General features: G+C 54.0%; 3 protein-coding genes across 11 annotated transcripts; all 3 read right to left on the bottom strand.

Moving 5' to 3' along the window:
* Nucleotides 1-2723, bottom strand: PSME1 (proteasome activator subunit 1). Its single transcript, XM_027110884.1, has 11 exons — nt 2574-2723; nt 1948-1980; nt 1736-1798; nt 1508-1618; nt 1378-1423; nt 1163-1260; nt 855-923; nt 701-768; nt 557-611; nt 395-481; nt 1-221 (listed from the first exon to the last, which is right to left on the bottom strand). Exons 1-11 carry the CDS (start codon nt 2610-2612, stop codon nt 141-143), a joined length of 750 nt encoding a protein of 249 aa, XP_026966685.1. The 5' UTR covers nt 2613-2723; the 3' UTR covers nt 1-140.
* Nucleotides 2724-4891: 2168 nt separating this feature from the next.
* Nucleotides 4892-7611, bottom strand: FITM1 (fat storage inducing transmembrane protein 1). The gene is made up of 2 exons (XM_027110882.1): nt 5913-7611; nt 4892-5531 (listed from the first exon to the last, which is right to left on the bottom strand). Exons 1-2 carry the CDS (start codon nt 6176-6178, stop codon nt 4919-4921), a joined length of 879 nt encoding a protein of 292 aa, XP_026966683.1. The 5' UTR covers nt 6179-7611; the 3' UTR covers nt 4892-4918.
* Nucleotides 7612-8985: 1374 nt separating this feature from the next.
* Nucleotides 8986-17100, bottom strand: DCAF11 (DDB1 and CUL4 associated factor 11). Of its 9 annotated transcripts, none has more exons than XM_027110876.1 (15): nt 16790-17100; nt 15966-16200; nt 14917-15044; nt 14557-14684; nt 14218-14282; nt 13805-13905; nt 13428-13574; nt 13161-13215; nt 12737-12805; nt 12318-12375; nt 12046-12231; nt 11438-11591; nt 10878-11030; nt 9935-10041; nt 8986-9837 (listed from the first exon to the last, which is right to left on the bottom strand). In XM_027110876.1, exons 2-15 carry the CDS (start codon nt 16118-16120, stop codon nt 9703-9705), a joined length of 1641 nt encoding a protein of 546 aa, XP_026966677.1. In that variant the 5' UTR covers nt 16121-16200; nt 16790-17100; the 3' UTR covers nt 8986-9702. The 9 variants fall into 9 exon arrangements, 8 of the variants coding, with proteins under 8 accessions (XP_026966677.1, XP_026966678.1, XP_026966680.1 ...); XM_027110877.1 differs by having other exon boundaries at nt 15966-16172; nt 16790-16918; XM_027110879.1 differs by having other exon boundaries at nt 15989-16195; nt 16790-16899.

Genomic DNA, 17100 nt, shown 5'->3' with positions numbered 1-17100 from the left:
GATGGTATGACTAGATTTATTGTGCCTGGGAGGCAAGGTGAGGGAGAAACCTCAACAGACAGAAGGTGGGGAAAGTCTGGAGTCTCCTGTGAAAGTCAGGAAGGTCTCTGCTGGACCAATCACAGAATGAGAGGAGGCTCTCAATAGATCATTCCCTTTGTTTCTCCCCTGGGCTTCTTGAGCTTCTCGAAGTTCTTCAGGATGATGTCATATAACACAGCCTATGGGGCCAGGGAGGAGTGGGGGTCAGCCGCAGGTCCCCAGTGGCTCTGTGCCCCATTTCTTGCCTTGTGGAGAGGTTGAGCTTTGATACCCTTCACCCCCAGCCCGCAGGGTCAGGGAGTGGGTGGCCTGGGAAAGCTGCCTCTGCCCACCCCTGCCCTCGCCTCCTCACATAAGCGTTGCGGATCTCCATGACCATCAGCCGGATATCCCAGTACTCTGCCTCATCCAGTTCGTGCACCAGCTGCCGATAATCACCCTGTGGGAGACTCGGGTCAGGCCTGACTTCAAAGGTGTCCCTCCTCCCATGCACCCTGACCTGGGCCTCACCTACCACGTGGGGCTGCTTAGCCGCTTTGGTCACAGCATCACCTCGCTCAGAGAAATACCTGTGGGAAGTAGAAGGGTGTGGAGTAGGGGGAGGAGGGAGCACAAGCCTCAGTCCCAGCCAAAGGCAGAGCAGTGGGCAATCACTCACTTGGAGATTTGAGTGTGGAAGCCTTCCAGCTTGGTGTGAAGGGTGGTCATCAGTTCAAACACCTTCTCCTGAGGAAAGAAAGCGAGGAGGAAAGTGTAAAAGCAGCATGGATGGGAGAAATAAGGAGGGCAGAGGAGTGGGGCAGTGTCCTCACCTGGACAGCCACTCCAAAATTGTTCCCATCCTCAATCCGAGGTATCTGCAGTTGCAACCAGGTGGTGACCTGGGAGGAGGGAACGGCATTGAAACCCCATCAGCCCCCAACCCAATTCCCAGGTTCCTGTCCTCCTTTGTTTCCCTGCTCACGGTGGGTGGAAGTATGCCACGTCTGTCCTGAACCCCAAAGCCTGGAATTCTGGCTTCACTTGCTGTGCCCTCTCCTGCTAAGACCTGGCAGGTGCCATGCCCAACTGGCAGGGACGAAGGAGGACAAAGGGTGGGGGTGGAAGTGGGAGGGCTCACCAGGTTGAGCTTCTCAATGACATCCTTGATCTCAGGCTTCAGGCGCTGCAGGAGGACCACGATCTTCTCATTGCAGTTCACTGGGCCACAAGGAGGACCTAGGAGGTGGGCACTGGGTCAGTCACATGACTGGGACCGTGCCGGGCAGGGAAGAGGCATCCTTAGGGAGGAGCTCCTGGGAGGTGAGACACAAGTCCCTTTCACCATAGTGATACCTTTGTCTTCATCTTCCCCTTTCTTCTTTTCATCCTTGTCTTCCTTCTGTAGGGAGAAGGGGTCTCTTAGGCAGGCCTAAGGCTGATTTTCCCCATATTGGGTCCCTCCTCCCAGCTCCTGCCAACTTGCCTCCTGTTGTTTCTTCCGCTCCTCCTTCTCTTTCTCCTTGACTGGATCAGGCACTGGGATGTCCAGCGGGGCCTTCAGATTGCTCAGGTTGGCTTCATTGAGAGCTGGCTCCTGGTGCAGGGGGGTAGAAGGGCTGGAGGCAGGGGCGGGCTCTCACCTCCTCACTCTCATGGCCCAGCAGGCTCTCCCTTTGGCCCCTACTCTCTACTCCCTGCCCAGCCCCAGTACCTTTAAAAATGCATCCAACTCAGAAATCTTCTTGGGGAAATAGCTCCCGAGCAGGTTCTCTGTCTGTGTGTATGGTAAGGGTAGGGGAGGATGGCGGTCAGAATCAAATGCCCCTCCTAGGCAGTGAAGCAGGGCTGCCACTGCCCAGCAAGGAAGGGCTGAGCAGTGGGACTGGGTAGAGACGGGTGGGGTGATGACGGGTCAGGTCTTACCTTAGCACATAGGTCTTCACGGAACACATCCACCTGTGGGACACAGGCAGCCCTTCAGACAACTGGCTTTATGGCCAGTCTATTCAAGGACTCAAGGATCCTTAGGGCTGTGTAGGGTCTGACTTGGGGAAGGGTGGAGTGGACCCAGGTGGGGCGGGATTTGGGAAATGAGAACATTCCTGGAGCTGAAGGGCGAAGGGTTCAAGCGGAAACATCCCTAGTGTCTCCTGGGCTGTGGGAGGAGGGATGTAAGAGAGCCGCTGCGACTGGGGAAGGGGCGGAGTGCCCCGTGGAGTGGGCTCCGGGGCCTCCTGTGGTGGCAGGGCAGGGTCCGCTCCCAGTCTGTGTGTGGGCCTGGGCCCGGGGCCAGCGTACTTCCCCTCCACGCCAGCGCTCCGCTTCACCTCACCCCGCTGAACCTCGGCCGCCTCGCCTCTCTCTCTCCCGGCAGGCAGACCTGGCCGGGCTCCCCGGGCTCAGGTGCTCTGGGCACGGAGGCTCACGAGGGTTCGGATGACTGACCCCGACTCGAGTCGGGGGGCTGGGTGGGAGCGGGTCACGGACGCCCTCAGCCTCTCGGGGCCACGCCTCCCTGATGGGCCCTTCCTCGAACCCGCAGCGCTCACCTTGGCTTGGGCTTCGGGCAGGACCCTGAGCGTGGCCATGGCCGGGGCGGCGGCCTAGGGCCGCACGCGGAGCGAGGAGTGGGCACGGGGAAGGGAAAGCGAAAGCAGCACTCGCTCCCCGCACTGCCCTCCTGGGTAGTGGGAGTGGAGGCACTGGAGGAGGCGGGGACAGACCAGAGAAAGGCTAGGAGCTGAGGGGCTCAGGGAGGCGGCCCAGCCGCGGCTCCCCCTAGAGCCCGAGAGGCGCGTTTCCAGCGCCCCGCCTCCCCGCTTCCCCGCCTCCCCACCGCTGCCAGTCTTTCGGCTCCCCGCCTACCGACTCCGCCCACCCCACCTCCTCCCTCCCCGCCCTGCCTTCTACGCCCCCGCCTCCCCGGCCCCAAGGCCAGTGCCCACCTCTGAACTCCCCGCCTCCCCGCCTCCCCGCCTCCCCACCGCTGCCAGTCTTTCGACTCTCCGCCTACCGCCTCCGCCCACCCCCCCTCCTCCCTCCCCGCCCTGCCTTCTACACCCCCGCCTCCCGGCCCCAAGGCCAGTGCCCACCTCTGAACTCCCCGCCTCCCATCTCCCTGCCTCCTGACAGCCCTCTGGCTCTCTTCTTTCCCTGCTCGTCCTGGGACAGTGATTAGCCTTATCTGGCTCTCTTCTTTCTTTTCTCGGTGCTGGAGCAAGACCTGGCCTCCCTTCCTTTGCCCTGCCAGCGTGGACCCCTGGCTCCGCGGGCATCATCTGGCTCAGTGACATTCAGACTCTGGCATCGCCCCATCACAGGGTCATAAGAGAGGGTCAGCTCTCTTATGACCCTTGTGGGCTCCATTCCTCTGTAACCCACTCTCCGCACAGCAGCAGGATTCCACCTTGCTCTTGCTTAAAACTTTCTCGGCTTCCTGTTGACCTTAGGATGAAATCCAAAGGACTTTCCTGGCCCAAAAGGCCTGTCTGGCACCTGTTCCCCTTCAACTTCACTTTCCACTGCTTTCTCCCTCTTTCATTTCAGTTATAAATACCTGGACTTTCCAGCTGTTTCTCAAACCTGTTTGCAACAAGTTCATTCCTGCCTCAGGGCCTTTGTCCTTGCTAATCCCTTTGCCTGATACTCCCCTTCCCCTGCCTCAGGATGTCATTCCGTTCTCAGCTTAAATGTCACTTCTTCAGAGAGAACTCTATCTTCCTTATAAAGGAACTCCCTCCAAGTCTATTAGAAAGCAGCCTGTTTTAGTACCTTCATAGCACTATCTTTCTGAAATTAGCCGGTTTATTTTCTGGGGATAGTGTGGTTTAGACCAGGGACTGGCAAGCCTTTCCCATAAAAGGCCAGATAGTAAATATTTTAGACTTTGTAGTGCCAGTAGGAACTACTCAACTCTGCCATTGTAGCAGGTAAACAGTTAAATGGATTAGCGTGGCTAGTTCCCATAAAACTTTATTTATGGACACTGGCATTTGAATTTCATGTAATGTTCACCTGTCAAGAAATATTCTTATTTGATTTTTTTTCAACCATTAAAATTGTAAAACCATTTCTTAGCTCTCAGGCCATTCAAACACTGGCCACAGGAGGGCTGTTGTTTGCTGATCCCCGACTTAGAACACAGACAACAGACCCATAATGCCTGGGTTAATAATTCTGGCTCCGATATTTACTAGTTGTGAAAAAGTTACTTAAACTCTGTGCCTCCATTTTCACAAGTGTACAGTTGGAACGCTACCAGCCCTAGCTCATAGAGTTGTGAGGGCTAAATACGTGCGAATTTATAGACACTTAGAATGGTGCCCAACACACAGTAAGCACAAGTGTTTGCTGTTATTATTTATGAGTTTATCATCAGGCAGTAACCCATGGGCCCCCAAACAGCAGAAACCTTGTCTTTCTTATTCACATTGGCTTAATGAACATCTTTTAAGTAAATGAGCACATATAGACTCCCTACGGGAAGACAGGGTAGGAAGCGACTGTGAGTAGGGTGCCCAGATAGGCAGGCTCCTGAGGATGGCAGAGGGGGATTCAATGCTGGAGGCAGGGAAAACAAATCAACCAGGCTGGAGATGGAGCATCTGCTCAGTGGGAATGCCACCCATACCTAAGGGCACTGCTACCCGACCTGGCAGTGCCAGTCCTTGACATCAGAGCCCCAAAGAGCTTGATGTCTGCAGGGACTAGGAGACTGAAAGAACAGGAGGGATAGCGATCAAGCACAAGGGCATTCAAGGTCAGCGACAGCAAGGTCTTGCTGAGGAAACCTGGCGACCATCACACTCTCTTCTTACCCTTCCCACCCTTTGCAGGTCCCGCCAGCCCAATGATGAGCGGAGCCAGAGCCAGGCCTAAAGTGCCTTTATTTCTTTCAGTTATGCTTGTGGCTGGAGTGGGGGTGAGGGAAGAGCCCATGGCCCGGGATCCCCGGAGACCAGGGCTGATGATACCAGCTGCCGTAGGTGAGGTACCAGGCAAAGGTCCCCACCGCGGCGCCCACCACCTTGTGAGTATATTGGTGGAAATAGATGACGGTGCAGAGCAGCAAGAAGTTCCAGAGGCCCAGCAGCAGCACGTTGAGCAGGAAGACAAGGCGCAGGGGTGCGCTGGCGGGCAGCCCGTGGGCCAGGTACTTGGCGAACACTGCTGCTTCCTCGGCCATGAGCAGGCAGCAGAAGGTGAGCAGGAAGGTGTGGGAGGAGACGGTGTAGCCCCGCCACTGGTGGCCGGCCGCCAGGCAGCTGCGGCGGTCCGGCAGCTCGCGGAGCAGCAGGCCCTGGGGCAGAGGCTCGAAGCAGGAGCCCGTCAGGTCCTCGATGAGCAGGAAGGCCCTGCCGGCACCCCGCCACACAGCTGCCCCAACCACCAAGCGGCTCAGGTGCCGGGCAGTCACTGCCACGCGCCGTGTAGCCAGGAACACCACCAGCAACACGAAGCCCCCCAGGAAGGTGCACGTCCAGCCCCATGCTGAATTCACAAACTTTCTGTGGCAGAGAAGAGGGAGGGCTGCTGAGACCCCCTTAGCCCCATCTCCCCACCCTGCTCTACGTTCCCATCACGGCCCTGCCTCCAGTCGCATCTGTCGTTCCCGGTTCTCTGTTTCCTGGGCCCTCTCCCCCTTCTCCCCCCATGCACTTGAACTTGGCCATCTCCTTAGCGGCCCATTCAGCCTTCTAGGGCCCATGTTTCCTCTTCGGCGCTGCTCCTGTACCCCCATGACTCTGTTCCCCTCCCCCTCTGACCTTCTCCTCAACCTCCTAGCCTATTTTTAGTGTCCTGGACTGGCAAGAGCACAGAAACCTGGAGGAGGGAGCTGGGATCCCAGAGCCCAGGGAGCCAGCGCCCACGGCCTCTAGTGGACTCACATGTTGAAGAAGTTGCCATGGCTGGCAAAGATGGTCCGAGGGTTGACATGGAACTGCAGAAGGGGCCCGAAGATGACCACTGCTGCCAACCAGGCATGGTAGAGGCGCCGTAAGCAGGGGCTGCCCAGGAGGCGGGCAGCCTGTTCGCTTCCAAAGTATAGCAGAGCAGAGGCCACCCAGAGCAGCACCCTGACCAAGCAGCCCAGCAGTGCCCAGATCTGGGCCCCGGCCCCCCGCCCTGCCCCCACCGCCGGCCCCCGCTCCATGTTCCCTCCCCTCCCCAGTAACAGCTTGCTCTGCTGGGCAGCTGAGGAGGGGCTGATGGGGCTCCCCCTGGACAAGGACAGACAGTGACAGGTGTAGCAGACACAGGGCAGAGCCCTGTTGGCAGCTGGCAGGCGGGGGAGAGGGGCGGGGGGCAGTAAGAGGCTGGGGCGGAGGGCTGCCACGTCAGCAGTGTTCTTGCCTTGGGTGTGTGTCCTGACAGCAGCCTGTGTCCTTCCCTGTTAGTCCTGTGCCTCCTTGACCCTCTAGGCTGGAACCATGTCCTAGTTCATGTTTCAGGGCCACGACCGAAACATGGGATGTTTTTGGCCACAGCCTGTTTGGGTCTGCCTGTCTCTGTTTGGTCAGCCAAAGTCACCCCCACCCCGCCCAGGTCAGACTCTCAGAGCCCCGAAGATCAGGTTCACTCCCAGGTGATAGTGGGTGGTGGAGACACTAGAAGGAAGATCCCCAGCCTGGAGTCCATCAAATCCTAAGGTTGTGTCCCCCAACCAATTATCCTGGGACTTGGCCTCCCAGCCTTACCACTGAGGCTGGACCCATAGGGCGGTGAGCAACCTACCCAAGGGAAGTCCCTGATATTCAGTAACTGTTTTGAGATCCCTTTTTGTCTTCCTTCCTCATTCCTCAAAACTGGTGGTGGGATCTCAGAGCACAGTGGAGGCCGGTGAAGTAGTGAAAGGAATGAGCAAGAAAGGGCACCTGGGTTCTGGCCCAACTCTGTGACTTTGAGAAAATCAACTAACCATCCTTGGTCCTCAGTGCCATCATCTGCAAACTGACCGAGACGGATTAACCAACCAGGATCCTTGCAGATCCTACAGCCCACACCTCGACATAGTCTGTGCTCAGGGATCCTATACCTGAAGACCTACAGAAGCACTCACACATTTTTAAGTTGACACAAAATTTTACATTGTAATTTTAAATAGTTGCAAAGGACATAATTTCCAGTGTATCGTATATGTTGACATTTCAAAAATAAAGCTATCTTTATCACTCTTTTAAATATATCCAATGGAATCTAAACACTACTGTGATTATATACCTCACAGTTTTTCATTTAAAAACATGTGACAAGATCTTAAGAGTCAGAAATAACACTTCCATTCTTTCCCCACAGAAATTATCCTAATGTTTTTATGCCTGAAAGTCTTTCATTGATCACACTTCTCTGCCAAAAGGATAATTTGAAACAATTTTTACACATTTCCTGTGATCACAAGGTTAAACTTTTTTTTCTGTATTGAATTTCCTATTTTTTACTAGTACAAATTTCAAAATTGTTAGTAGTACAAAATGTATTATTTGTACAACAAACATTCCACACAGTTTGATAATTAATAATAAACTAAAATTGTATTAGAAATGCATTTTTTTCAAATGGAACTTATAAAGGTTTCTTTTTTAAAAAATTAATTTATTTTATTTATTTTTGGCTGCATTGGGTCTTTGTTGCTGCGCGCGAGCTCTTCTCTAGTAGTGGTGAGCGGGGGCTACTCTTCGTTGCGGTGCATGGGCTTCTCATTGCGGTGGCTTCTCTTGTTGCGGAGCATGGGCTCTAGGTGCACGGGTTTCAGTAGTTGTGACATGCGGGCTCAGCAGTTGTGGCTCGCGGGCTCTAGAGTGCAGGCTCAGTACTTGCAGCACATGGGCTTAGTTGCTCCACGGCATGTGGGATCTTCCTGGACCAGGGCTCAAAGCCGTGTCCCCTGCGTTGGCAGGTGGATTTTTAACCACTGTGCCACCAGGGAAGCCCAGAAATGCATTTCTTAATGAGAAGAATAGATGGCCCTTGGGGCCTTGACTAAATGAGGCTTTGAGGACACTAATAATTTTAATTGGCCTCTACCTTTGGCATCCTGGAGGTAAAACAGTTCTGGGTGAGACAGGTTGGCATCTATGGATGAAGAGGCAGAGGGGGAACGAAAAGGGCTGGTGGGAAAGGAGATCTGCATGACAGTTTCATGCAAGCGGATCAACTGGAGGAAAGAGAGCATATGGAGGCCAAGCATCTGGACAATTTCTTTTATTTTAAAAAATTTATTTATGTATTTATTTAGGCCACACCGCGAGGCATGTGGGATCTTAGTTCCCCTACCAGGGATCAAACCCCGGCCTCCTGCAATGGAAGCTCAGAGTCCTAACCACTGGACCGCCAGGGAAGTCCCTTTATTCTTTTAAAACTACCTGCTTTGCTGCTGAATAGGTACATCTTTTAACCCCTTGCTGTGTCTTTAAGACCCCCCCTGGAGGTGTGCATCCAGGTTCCTTAGAGATAATGGGGAAGATCAATCAGAGCTGCTCCCCTACTGACCATAACATGGGTCTGCCCTGGGGCATGGTACCTGACCTCTGCACACCTCCATTTCCTCACCTGTAAAAAAGGGTGGCTGTGAGGTGGATAAGGTTCTAAGTGTGAAGTGCCCAGATGGGACCTGGCATCAGTGCCCACCAGGTGCTCTCTGGCTCTGGGCTACTTCCTTCCACAGACTGGACCAGCTCCAGGGCAGAGCTGATGTGGGTGTTCCAGGTTCTCATCTAAAATGTGTTTATTTCCTGTTATCTCTACTTCTGCTTGCTGGGAAGTTTCTGAGGTTGGTGAGGGACTCCCTGTTGCAAAGCTCAGTTAACTAATGATTCTGGTATTTCCGTTCATCTTGGGGCATCAAAGCAGTGTTTTCTCCCACAGAGGAGCATATCTGAAGGCTCTGTTGAAACTGTTTTCTTGAAGTGAGAGGATAAAAGATCTCAGACAGGAAAAAGAGAGAGACAGACGGACACTAAGCTAGGTTCCCACAGAGAGTTTATTGAGGGAGCCAAAGCCAGTGAGAGGACGAAGGAGTCCTACTTCAACATCCCTCCTCGAAGCTGCTGGCCTCCTGCATGAGGAAACACTCGGGGAGGGGAGGGCCCGCCCTGTGTGGGGTCACACGGAGCCTCTCACACCACAGCCTGCCTACCCCAAAGACCCAGACACGTGAGAGAGAAGACGTAATTCCCAGCCAGGGAGGGTGCTGAGGACACACCTTCCCCATTCCCCCCTCCCCTGAGGGGCTAGAGCTCTAGCCATTAGGACCTCTGGAAGAAAGGCAAGGACGCCTGGCCCTGATTGACCAGTTTAGTCCTCAACGCGCGAAGGCCTGGGCAATGGGCCTGGTTCAGTTCAGACCTGGCCCCAGGCATCTACTCTAGGAGCTAAGACTTAACAACCAAACAAGATTAAAAACACTCAGGACGTTACTCCTGCTGACCAGATAATGGCAGTCCTGCCAGACCCTGACCAGAGACGGAGACCCAAGTTGATGGGTGTGAGCACGTGAGAAGACCACTCTGCCCCAAGAGGAGGATCTCCCTCCCGGGGCTTAGCTAGAGGGCCGAAGCCTGGGCTTCTGTTTCTCCCCACCCAATGCCACTGATTCCCCAAAGATCCCCCAGAAGGGAGAAAGGGAGGAGGCGTAGAGATGTCAAAAGGCTCACCCATGAATGGGGCTGGAAGTCAGATCTACTGGGGTGAGGAAAAGGCTGTAGAGGGGTGGGACATTGGGGCAGGGGTGCTCGGGTGTTCCTCAGACTCTGGCATGTCATCCTGGAAGTACTCAGCCTGGCGGTACTGCCACAGACGCAGGTTCCCGTCCCACTGCGGGGCAGAAGGTGGCAAGTAGTCAGGAGGCACTGCTCCCTCCCGGGTCCAAGTCCCAGACACACACTGGCCCCCCTAACCACAGCATCCTCACCGAACTGCTGACAATCTTCTCCTCGAAGGGGTGCCAGCTGACGTCACGCACACAGGCCTTGTGGTTGGTCAGCTTCTTCACAATGTGGCCGCTGAGGAGGTCGTACACTGTCCAGGAAAGGCCAGAGTGGAGAGGGGCCGCCAGAAGACCTTCGAGCCACCCCTCATCTCTCTCTGAGCAGCACCACTTACCTGCCTCTCAGACAACTTCCCGTTTTCCCAGGGGAGCAAAGCCCATGCCCGAGGATGGTGTTAGTTTCTTTTCCCTACCTCTGGTTGAGGGTATGGTCTAGCAGAGCTTGGGTATCTCTGGCCCTTAGCTAAATGTCACAGGGTCTACAGTTAAGAAAATGAAATGTGGCTTTAAAGTAGCCATTTTCTTAAAAGCCCACAAGATATGGAAGACAGCACAGAAGTGAACAATGGGCTGTCTCCACAGACATGTGAACGTGCTGTTCCTTTTCTGGACGTGGGTGCACCTTTCTCTCTCCCCGGATAGGCCTCCATGTCAGGGCCTCTCTAGGCTTGGCACTGTCTTAGGCTCCTGTGACTGTGTGTTTCTTTTCGTGCATTCCTCCTACTTCAGTGGCTGTACATCTTTTACTACTTGCTGCTGTCTTCTTGTGTCATTCTGTTTGTCTCTGTTCCCTCCTACCTTTCATCTGCAATCTCTTCCCTTGGCTGGCTGAAAAACAGAACTGAGTATATTTTTGGCAATCTAGTATATTTACTGACTAGAATTCTGTGTTCCTTTTCTTAATTTAAAATGCTGATGAATAGAATGTTTTCTCTTTCTCCGTTTAAGCCTCCCTGCTCCAGGCTAAATGAAATTTCACTTGTAATTGTCACTGGGCTTCCTAAGGTAGTCACTGGTGGTTACAGGTAGAATGCCAGGGGAACACGGCTGCCCTTCCCGAGGCCCCCTGTTCAGACACCGTCCTTACCGACCACTTTGCCAGTGGAGCAGCCACTGTAGATGAACTGCTGGCCAGTGCTATGGGTGGGGGAGAAGCGGCAGCGGATGAGGGTATGCAGCACCCCATGGCCCCGGTAGGTCATCAAGGAGCTGTCCCCTGGGAGCTTCAGCTTCCGCCAGGCTGGGGAGGGATGCAGGGTGAGCCCTGGGTTAGGGAGTCTGGATTCCCCTGTATCACTGGTCCTCAGCAAAGACTGATGCTCAAAGACAATCGCCTTTGCAATTCCCAACTGGTGGCTCTTTCCCCATCTAACAGTCAGCTGATACACACCCATACGGCTCTGCTGATGGTCAAGATGCCGAAATACTTTTGCATTCGTAGGTTTGGAGGGATCCCCAGCCCCTACACTGAGAACCCCTGGCTCTCCCATGGTTCAGCAAACGAAGAGTTAATGCCTGGCAAGGGGGAGGGCTCCAGGCTTTGGCCCATCCACGGCGCCCATGCCAGGCCTTGCCAGGGGTTAAATGTTTTAACTATCACCCCCGACCCTTCACTCTCCAGATCTCGGGTTCTACATCCGCTCTCACCTTTTTTGGGCACCTGCTGCCAGCGGTAGTCCCAGTTTTGCTGTGTGGCAGCCTGGCGAGAGGCTTCCATGCCTTCCCGGCTAGAAAAGCGTCGGATATCCCAGAGCTTGATGGTCTGGTCTTTGGAGTTGGAGATGAGATACCGGGCATCTCCCTGTGAATCCCAAGATGGATAATGAAGCATCGGAGCTTGCAGATGTCAGTGTCTGTCAGTCCAGCTCCCCCTCCCCAGCTCAGGAGTATGAACCCTGGTCCTTTAACTTTGGTTGCCTCTTTCTTCATCCAGGTGGGCCTCACCATTGGTTTCCTACCACAGACCCCACACCCTGGCTAGGTTTCCCCTTCTTTGCCTGGGGCGCTGGCTGGGCTCCTGTTCTATAGTGGGTCAGATCGTCTTCTACTCTTCTTGTACAGAAAGCCCTGCTCCTTGAGGGATGGTGGGTACCGATCCTCACGTCTCGTGGCTTAAGCCTCTTCCCTAAACTCCAGCTCCTGTAAACCCTGGCTAATGAGGAGCTTGGCGAGTTTCCACACCCGTCCACTCTGACACCCTCCTGGACAACCACAACCTCAGTCGCCTGGCTGTGCAGTCCTGACTCTACGCCCACCTTGCTGTCAATGAAGGTGATGCCATCTTGATGTCCAGCCAGCGCACCCACGGGCTTGGGGTCATCCTCCCGCATGGTGCGTCGATCCCACACTTTGCATATGGCATCGTCACCCCCGGAGAACAGGATTTGGGAGCTGATGTCAGCAAAGGCCACCGCATTCACATCATCCTCATGGGACTCAATCTAGGGGAGAAGGGGGCCAGGTCTTTCTAGGTCTTCCAATCGGCCAAGCACCGGGAGGCAGAGGCTTCAAGTCTCGGGAGCAATACCTGAAGGGTACGTCGGTTCTGTTCTCGATCAAAGACGTACAGGCAGCCATCATTGGCCCTGAAAGGGAACGGAAAAAGAGGGTTCTGGAGCCAGGACCGAGAGGACCCATGCTACGTGTGCTCTGGAGAGACTGTTGTCTTGAAGTCCTGCTGAGGGGAGAGCCCTTCTCTCTTCTTATACAGGAGGTGGGAGAAGAGTTAGCTGTGTTTGCAAGGAGGTTTGAGACCTCCCATCTCATGCTGCAGAAATGGTGAGTGAGAAGTGAAGCAACTCATAAACCTTGGCCCCGGAGAAGGCCTGGTTGTTCTCCACAGCTGCCTGGGTACAGGTGTCCAGTGCAGTCTCTGTAACGGCAGAGCTGGTCTCTGGGAGAACTCCTATCTCATTAAGTGACAGAGGCATCCCCACAAACACTCACCCTCCTAGCACTTCTCGCCCATCTGAGGAGACAGCGATGGAGAAGACAGCAAAGCGACGCTCATCTGGCCTGAAAAGAGCAAAGGAGGAGCTGCGTTAAGTGGACTTCCCTTTAGCCCTGGTTAATCTATACAGAATCTGATGAGGGCCGTGGGGCACGCTGCTGAGAGAAAAAGAAGTCGTGCCAGCACGTGCCAGAATGTGGAGCACCTCAGTGAGAAGGCGGGAAGAATCCTGCAGCCATCTATTTTACTCTGGTCCTCTGGCTGACAGGCTGGGTGGTCCCCTCCCAGGAATCCACAAAGAGAAACTTGCAACCAGTGTACTTTTCCCTCTAAGCAGGAGTTCCAGTTCAAGAGGTTTGCTCCTGGAGAGCCTTCCTTGAGAAGTTTCTGATGAGTCTAACCAGGAAAGGAAGCCAGTACCTTAGATCCAGGGCAGTATGTGTGTCTCCCTCCCCGTAGATGTTGCAGATATGAACTAAGAGAAGCAAGAGAAACAAGAATCTTTCAGGGCTGAGGTTAGCAGGGTGGAAGTGAAGCTAGGGAGGAGATGGAACAAAAGGGAAGGATGTTGGACCCTGGGAGTGATCTGCCCAGGAGAAGGCGTGGAGTCATGGCATGGAGGAGATGGGCATTTGGAGACCTCAGGTCCCAGGCTGAAGAGACGATGGTGGTCTGGGGCACACTCACTGTAATCAGACCAGCTGGAGTAAAGGAAATGGTTCCCGTCAGGGGTGAAGGCCACATCCAAGACGCTCCAGCCTACATCCCGGGCCTTGATGCTCTTGAATTTATGAAAGCGGCCATACCGGCAGTCATACAGTCGGATTGTCTGGTCTGTGTGAGTGGGGATCAGGCAGAATTAGGGAACACCCTCCTGGAATCCTCCCTAGATCAGACCTCTCTCACTCACCACTCATCTGTGGAATCTTCCCTTGATCATGGGATGTGTTCTAGCTAAGCATCCCTAAGCCAGGGTCTGAGCTCCCTGGGTCTGGGGCTTTCTAGCCTCAGTCAGGGAGAACGTCTGTTGTTCTAGGGCAGTTGGTAGGACTAGGGTCTGGTACCTTGGCAAGCAGACATGAAGATTTGACCATCTTTGCTGTAGATGCCACAGAAAGCCTTCTGAGAGTAGGTATCAGTGAAGCCCAGATCATTGGGCAAGAAGCTGGGAAGCAGAGGGAAAGTGAGGGTAAGGGGAGCTCAGGATGGGGAATGTCCCAGTTTGCAGAATCCTAACAGAGCTGGATGTGAGTACAAGGGCATTCTTCCCTTTGGCTTTGGGTATAAGCCCCTTTCTTTGAATTATTCTATCATCCTCTCAATTGCTATACTTTTCCACTTTGTTCACTCTCAAAGCCTCAACCCCACATAACCTAAACTTAATATCCCTGAGGATCCTTTAACACTGATCCCTTCACAGTTTAGGAAATCAGACCTATCTGGCCCTTGGAACCTCTCCACCAAGCCCCATACTCACTGAGACATCATTCGAGACCGTTCTCCAAGGGAGAAGCTTCCCTGGTGGCAGAGGCCCCGTTCTCTCTAAAGGAAGGGATTGGGGAATATTGCTAGCAGAAACAGAGGGCCACTTCAGCCACACCAACCCCCGTCCTCCAAAAATATTGCTCTTGCTACAGAAACGAACCCCGCACACAGTAGTATGTCCCACCAAACTCCAGCTCAGGCTGGCTAAGAGCTCTCCAGCTCCAGCACTTGAGGCATCCTTGGGAAGTTTACTTCCCTCTTCTCTGGGATTGTAGCTTCTGGCTGCATTGATAGGCCTGCTGCCAGGCTGGCTGGAAGTAGAGAGGCCTACCTGGTGCAGCATTTGAGGAAAGCTGTGCTCCCGGGCTGCCCGCCTAAGCCCCAGCCGCCCTGTGGCCAATTCCACTTGTGTCTTGATCTCATTGCATTCCAGCTCCCGTGTGTCAGGGGTTGCATCCACTGTGAGTACCAAACAGAAGTTTCATCCTAGGTCTTTTCCAGCCTCAGAGGACAGTTAGCAGAGCTGTGCTCAGTCTACTCAATGTGACTGAATATACTGGGGCTGCAAAGACTCCCTCATTCCCTGAATTATCTCATCTTTTTCTTTCAATTTTTGCCGAAGTTAGTTTTAAAAAAAGGCTTTCTAATGGAAGTCCTCTGATATTATGTCTCAGTCTGCCTTTCATCTTACCGGGTGGGTTGTATCGGTCTCCAAGACGACCATCCCAGGCACTGTCATGCTCTTCCTCCGAGTCCGAGAGGGCCTGGATGAGCTGTAAATTTGCTGCACCTCCTCCCTGCACCAACCTCACTTGGCCTCTGTGGAGAGACCCCCCCCGTGATAAAGGGGAGGATCCCTTCCCCAAATCAACCAAATTCAGAGTCAATAGCTATGTAGTTCTTAGACCACCTTGTCCTCAAACCCTCATACTGTCCCCATTTTGAGGTTTGAGGCTGACTAGACCTTGGCTGTTATTTTGTCTCCTATAAGACACACTGGGAAACTAATTCTCACTCTTGCAGCAGGAGTAGAAAACCCCAACATTGCATGGACGTTGACAGATCTACTAAACTGACTTCCCAGAGAGCTAAAAATTCTGAGAGCATTTCCTTCTGAGCCTCTGCCCAAGGAGTCCAGCATAGAACGTGGTTTTCTGAAGGGATTCCCAAGCTCGTCTTCTCCCCAGGGAGCCACAGCTAAGAACCAAAGCCAGCTGCACCCCTTTCCAGTCAATTCCTGGTGGTCACTTCCCTCAAAGCATTCTTTCCTCAAGAACAGGATTAGAGTTAGGTTAATTTAAACTTGTTTTTCAGGTAAATCCACGTGGCCTCATATCATGTGTCAATAACTTCACTTAAGTTCAACACCCACTTCCCTAACTCTTTTCTTCACCCCTCACATCACTCCCTTCCCACCAGGGAACCCCCCCACCCCCCCTTTTTTTTTTTACTTACTTGGAAAATAGGTTACATTTGTGTAGTCATAGGTAGAGAGACTACCTTGAACAGTCCCCTCAAACACAAGAGCCAGCCATCCTGTTGACCCTCCCTAGGCAAGAACCACTCTTACTGGGTATGAAGCTGAGTGCGGAGAGTGTCCAGCAGGGAAAGCTGTTCTGCTCAAACAGAACAGCTGTCCTGGGCTAATCTCATTCCCTATTCTCTGTAACTCCCCTGACTGGAGCTGGGATCAAGGGGCTGTGGTGGCACCTGGTGGGGAAACACCAGGGGGTAAGTTACCTGCGTAGGAGATAGGCCAGTACCTGGGCCAGATCCACATCTTCATCCTCCTCTTCCTCTTCCTCACTCCTACGCAGGCCAGTCCCTCTTCGGGGCAAGCCCTCGGAAGGGTCTCCGGACCCAGTTCCTGCGCTGCTGCTGTTCCGTGATCCCATCTTCTGGTCACAGCATCCTTAAGTCCTGTGCAGGGACTCCTCCTGTCACCTCCTTGGATTTGGTGAAAGCAAAGCCTGCTCTAGAAACACCAGAGCGTCCTGAGATACGATAGTAGCTGTCTCTAGGAGGGCGACCCTTCCTAGAGACTGAGATCCCTTCTCCTTAGCCTGTAACAACTCCCAAGGCTTCGGGAACACAAACCTTTCCCGATCCTGTGAAGCAAAAAAAGCAGAGTGAAGCCTAGGGCACGACCCTAGCTCACCAGTAAGAATCCTTTGAAGAGGAATTTCTCAGTTTCTACCTCAAACTCACCTATCAAAGTCCCTGGGGTGGGGGTGGATTCCCAGGTAACCTCTCTGGCCGGCCAATCAAAACCCCTCGCGGAAGAAAGCGTCTCATTAGCTTACCCCATCTAACCAATCAGAAGCCTTAGGAGTCAGAGCCCCCCCCGACGCCCCCCTTGTCGGCCAATCAGAGAACTCCCTTGCGAAAGCCGGCGGCAGCAACAACCAATGAGGTTAAAATTCGGCCTACAGCCCCCCTCCTTCCTTGCCTCACGCCCACGTGGTGTACCGGGGGTGTGTACACTAAGCGGGGGTAGGCAGGGAAAAAGCCGAGAAGCACCTCCCACAAAGCCGGCGGTTACCGCCCCGCGCGAGACCACCCACCAGCCAGGAGCGGTCGTAGGGCCCGGAGCGGCGCGAGGCCTTGTTTACAACGACTGCCGCCGCGGAGTCGGCCAACCGCTTCTCCGTCACGCGCCTCCTTCGACACTCATCTCCCGGCTCCGCGGCTGGCTGACTGCAGACGTCACGCGACGCCCCTGGTGGCCCCGCCCCCTTGGCCCGCTCACTGGACAGCTGAGCGCGGTGATTGACAGATGGGCGGGAGAAAGTGCTCAAGGGGTTTGAGGGGAGGAGAAAGCGCGCGACCCAGTAGGGGCAGTAGCTCCTTGTTGTGGGAGGAGTAAGTAGGGAAT

Source organism: Aethalodelphis obliquidens, unplaced genomic scaffold (genome assembly GCF_003676395.1).
Source record: "Aethalodelphis obliquidens isolate GAN/ISIS:26980383/991018 unplaced genomic scaffold, ASM367639v1 scaffold10, whole genome shotgun sequence".
NCBI classification, from domain to species: Eukaryota; Metazoa; Chordata; class Mammalia; order Artiodactyla; family Delphinidae; genus Aethalodelphis; species Aethalodelphis obliquidens.
The sequence above is the reverse complement of the archived record's forward strand: the minus strand, read 5'-3'. Positions and strand labels throughout refer to the sequence as shown.

Coding starts and splice junctions, on each gene's coding strand:
- DCAF11 (XM_027110876.1), bottom strand. CDS start 16,120: ATGGGATCACGGAACAGCAGCAGCGCAGGAACTGGGTCCGGAGACCCT. Junction 12,232..12,317: donor AGAACCGACGTACCCTTCAG/GTATTGCTCCCG, acceptor CTTCTCCCCTAG/ATTGAGTCCCATGAGGATGA. Junction 10,042..10,877: donor CTCCACTGGCAAAGTGGTCG/GTAAGGACGGTG, acceptor TTTCCTGGACAG/TGTACGACCTCCTCAGCGGC.
- FITM1 (XM_027110882.1), bottom strand. CDS start 6,178: ATGGAGCGGGGGCCGGCGGTGGGGGCAGGGCGGGGGGCCGGGGCCCAG. Junction 5,532..5,912: donor CATGGCAACTTCTTCAACAT/GTGAGTCCACTA, acceptor TCTCTGCCACAG/AAAGTTTGTGAATTCAGCAT.
- PSME1 (XM_027110884.1), bottom strand. CDS start 2,612: ATGGCCACGCTCAGGGTCCTGCCCGAAGCCCAAGCCAAG. Junction 1,261..1,377: donor AGGGGAAGATGAAGACAAAG/GTATCACTATGG, acceptor CCCACCTCCTAG/GTCCTCCTTGTGGCCCAGTG. Junction 769..854: donor ATTTTGGAGTGGCTGTCCAG/GTGAGGACACTG, acceptor TTCTTTCCTCAG/GAGAAGGTGTTTGAACTGAT.